Source organism: Arachis ipaensis, chromosome B08 (assembly GCF_000816755.2).
Source record: "Arachis ipaensis cultivar K30076 chromosome B08, Araip1.1, whole genome shotgun sequence".
Lineage (NCBI taxonomy): Eukaryota > Viridiplantae > Streptophyta > Magnoliopsida > Fabales > Fabaceae > Arachis > Arachis ipaensis.
In genome coordinates this window covers 127,900,692-127,905,381 of record NC_029792.2, presented here as the reverse complement: position 1 = coordinate 127,905,381, position 4,690 = coordinate 127,900,692, and the positions used below count along the sequence as shown (strand labels likewise).

At 38.9% G+C, this 4,690-nt stretch overlaps 1 protein-coding gene across 1 annotated transcript; it reads left to right on the top strand.

Annotated features, from left to right (window-relative positions):
• On the top strand, positions 298 to 4,690 carry LOC107614026 (the record flags this gene model as incomplete). The annotated part of the gene is given in 3 exon segments (XM_016316235.2): positions 298 to 758; positions 2,207 to 2,278; positions 2,674 to 4,690. Coding segments are annotated over 3 exon segments (2,099 nt in total), but the record flags the coding sequence as incomplete, so codon positions are not given.

Genomic DNA, 4,690 nt, shown 5'->3' with positions numbered 1-4,690 from the left:
GAAATAAGACATTAAAAATAATAAAAAATTAATTTATATTTTAATATCAATAAAATATCAAAATATCATTACAATTTATCTAAAAAATACGTTATATTTTATATATATGCGTGTCCCCGTGTCTTATAAGATTTTAAAATCCGCGTGTCGACGTGTCCCGGGTCGTGTCGTGTCCCGTGTCCGTGTCAGTGTCCATGCATCATAGATTATTACTGTTTTTTCATTTTCATTTTCATTTTATTTTTATTTTTAATTTACTGCTTCCCAATCAATCTTTGTCGTTCCTACTTGTCTTCAAAGCCACAACAGCACACTCATTTTTCTTTTCTTTCTTTCTTTCTTTGTCTGAATCTCCCAACACTCAGAAAAAGTTCTCATGCTTCAAACTTGCAACATCCCATAACAACACACTCACACTTACCCAATAGTAAAGTTCCCACTTTTCTTTGTTTTCTTCTCAAAGGGTATTCAAAAAAACGTTAAAGTTTCTGTCTTTCTTGTTTCTTCAGTTTCAACAAGATGACACCCTCATTATCATCTCTCACGTTCTCCATTCTCACTTTCACACGTTTTCCTTCTTCTTTTGGATTTCATTGTCACCTTCCACGACAGCCATTGCCTCGTGTGGCTTGAAGGATGTTGATTTTGTTGTTTTTGGCTTTTGAAGGTTTTCTGGGGATCTTAGAAATCTTGGGTCCTTGAGAGTGTTTTCAGCTTTTGAGTTGTGTGTTTTTTTTTCAGAATCGCAATGCAATTAGGTGAGTTCAACTTATGGCTTTATAGTGTTTCTTTTTTTTTTTAATTTTCTTTTTTTAAAATTTTAAGCTTTTTTCTGTTTTTGGGTTCTTTCTGGTATATATATGCCTATTTTATCTTATGTGTTCCTACCCCCATTTTCTGTTTTAGGGGGAAATGTGGCAAAATTTGAGATTGACTAATTGATTTGTATGCTATTGCTAATTGTTAATACTCTGTTGGGGTTTAATTTAGTGGTTTTTCACTTTTTTTTTTGTGATTTACTAAAGGGAGATTATTTATGCTGAAATGATAACAATTTCAGCTGTTTATGGTTTCTACTATGTAGTGTATACCTCTTCTTGATTGGATTTGTGATGAAACAAGCTCAAACAATGTTTTCTGAGTGATTTGCTGATTGACATCATCAATTGTTCTTTCAATTTCCAAACTTAGCTAACTTGGTGTTCAAACTTCCATTCTTTGATTGTAGTTTATTCTTTGTGGTAATCATTGTTAATTTTTGGTGGCACATATCGATAATGATCGCGACACCAGTTAGGAGTTAGAGGCAATGCTGGTAGATGTTTTGATGGGAACATCTTATGTCCTCTGTTACATGAATGCTTCATTTGTCATGCATTATCTAGAATCACTTTGGGTGTGATTTTATGAACTTGCAATTTGGATTTTGGTCCTTAAGTTTGTCCCTCTGTGGGTTAGAATTGTTAGGAGATGGAAGGGTGTGTCTTGGTGTGATGACCTTTCTAGAATTGTTATGTGATGAATATATGTTTTGAGTTTGAGATGTAGAGATGATAAGAAACCTGTATTTGAAGAGGTGATTGCAATTCCTACAGCTGAATTACATCAGATTTTGGGTAATAGAGTTTGGATACCAATGGCAAAGACCAGAAAAAATATGAACAAGAAGCTTTTAGATGCCAAGTACAAAATGTAGGCCAAATAGGGAAAACAGAACAATAGGAGAGAAAAGCACCTCGGCTGATGACCGATGAGTTTGGTCTGCTAAAACCTCAACAATTGTAATCTGGCTGTGAAATGCGAGGAGTCGCTGGACATAAGATTGAATAAATTGATTCATGTTATGTTCTCCTCAGTTAGGATCTAATCTATAGTTACACTTTGGAAGTATGAATTCCGGTTTCGGGTTTATAGGGCCATAGGCTCTCCCACCACAATGGCTACCTTGGTATCCTCACCTGTTTCCTTAACAGAAAAAGGAAAATATATTGAGGGTTATATTTGAAGGAAAATTGGAAAGATTACATATGGCCTTTGAATACTTTTGTTTCTTCAACTTCGGAGATATAATTTTTTTTATACAATTTACATATAAAGAAGTGTTAACTTTTTTAGGATGCTAAACTACTTATAATATCAGGAAATATTTGTTTTTACAGATTTATCTAATGCAGTAATCCTTAACCTTATTGATCACGCAACTCAGGTTTTCTGCAAAATGGATTGGACTCGTCTCCAGCGAAAAGTGTTGATGGAAGTTTCAGGAAGTCTAGCTCCGGTTTGTATCTTCTTTAAACTTTCTTCAGAACTGGAGTTTTTGTCCTATTTGTGTTCTCTGATAGAGTTTCTTATGAACTTGTTTTAATGTCTTCATGAAAATTGATCTATTGATATTTAAGGAGCTAACTAAGTGTTAGAAAAGCTTGGTAACAGTGCATATACTATCCAGAATTTCTTGTGTGATTCTAGCAACCTTCTGTAACATTTCTTATGTACTGTATGGATTGTTTTCGTTGGAATCTCTCTTCTTTTGAGGCTTTATTAACTTAGTCTTTCTTGAAATGAATCTAGAAGTAGCTTTACCATGTACAAGCATGTAGGTTTTGTCCCTTATTTGTCAAATATATAGTTGTTACTATTTCTTATGACACGGTTAGGTTTGTTATGTCGCAGTTATTTCTGCCAGCACCGTCTCTGGTGCGTCGGGATTGGCGAAGTTTGCTCCTATTTCCAGAAGAGTGTTAAAGGGGCTCAAGGACTATGGAAGAAAACTGGTTGACCTCGAGTTATTTACACAGTATCTTGAGGCGTGGATCTCGGAGAATCTAAATGGCGATTTGGCAGATGGGAGGCAAAGATTTAGTTCACCTTTCACAACTGATGAGTTGCACAAGCTTGATATAGCATTGGAGGGAGTTCCGTTTCAGCAGCTAGTCCGAATGCCGGTCTTCTCCGATGATTGTGATGACCTTCTAGAAGATCAGTATCTTGCAGCAGAAGATTTCCTTCATGCTGTTATCATCGGCCTCTGGCGCACATTTTGGCATAGAAGTGGACCCTTACCAATATGTGTGTCCTGCCCCTCTTATGTTGGTTCAAAGTTCTGTAGTGTCGAAAAGGCAATATCGAGGAGCAGGGCGAGGGAACTGCGCGGTTTAGCTTTGATGTCTAAAAGTGAGAATGAACTAAAGACTAAATGGGATCAAGTAGTAGAGTTTGCCTTATTCAAGCCAGAAACATTATTGGACAATGTTTTCAAAGTATCGGCTGGCACTATTTGTGAAGCTCTCCTTTATGGGTTCCATATTCTTGTTTCTCGGAGCTTGAGTAAGATTAGTTCAGTCAATAGTGACTCTGTCTTCCTTCTAATTCTAGATTCCAAGTGTGGAGCAGTGATGAAGTTCGGCGGTGACCTCGGCAAACTTGATTTGCTGAACTCCAGCAATCCATATCTATCTGTGGCTGAATGGTTCAAAACACATGCTGAAATTAGTCTCACCCGTGTGGAACCGATATGGAACCGATTGGGAAATGCAAACTGGGGGGATATAGGGACCCTGCAGGTGCTATTAGCAACATTCTACTCCATTGCTCAGTGGAATGGACCGCCACGAAAGTCAGTAGCTTCATTGATCTCCGATCATAGCCTCCGGCTTCAGAAACGCAGGGCAGAATGCTGCATTGTTGAAGCTGAAAATGCACTGGTTCCTTATCAAGGAGGAACTGAGATTGTTGAATATGACCCAGATGAGTTATCTTCTGAAAAGAGAGCATGGCGCCTAAAGCTCAAGCATAATGACATATTGATCTTGGATGATCCCCAGCAAGGACAGAAAAGTTTCCAAATTCACGAATCGCTCGTCGGAGGGAACTATTATCTGTATAGTGCAGTGTGTCTTGATCATCCCTCACAGTTATTGACTTTATATGTTGGTTCACATCCTTCTAGACTTGAACCTTCATGGGAGGATATGAGCCTCTGGTACCAAGTTCAACGCCAAACGAAAGTTCTAAACATCTTGCGAAACCAAGGAATCTTGAGCAAATATTTACCGGAAATCATTGCCTCCGGTAGGATTCTACATTCCGGTCCATGCACGAAAGAGAGCCCTGGAGGAAGGTGTGATCATCCTTGGTGTGGGGCTCCAATACTTGTGACATCTCCAGTTGGGGAGCTGCTTTCATCTGTAATTGCTAATGAGGGGTCATTTTCGGCCGAAGAAGCGATTCGCCTATGCCGGGACTGCCTAGCTGCTCTAAGAAGTGCAGCTATGGCTAATGTCCAGCATGGCGATATTTGCCCCGAGAACATAATACGTGTCATCGAAAGACAAGGGACTAGAAACCAAGTTATGTTTATTCCTGTTTCGTGGGGCCGTGCCGTCTTAGAAGATAGGGACAGCCCTGCCATAAACTTGCAATTCTCATCATCTCATGCACTTCAGCATGGGAAGCTGTGTCCTTCTTCAGATGCTGAAAGCATTGTCTACCTCCTTTATTTTATTTGTGGAGGAACCATGCAGCAACAAGATTCCATTGAATCTGCATTACAATGGAGGGAGAGAAGCTGGGAGAAGAGAGTGATCCAGCAATATCTCGGCGAGGTTTCGGCTCTATTGAAAGCTTTCGCCGACTATGTCGATAGCCTTTGCGGAACACCATACCCTGTAGACTATGATATATGGTTGAA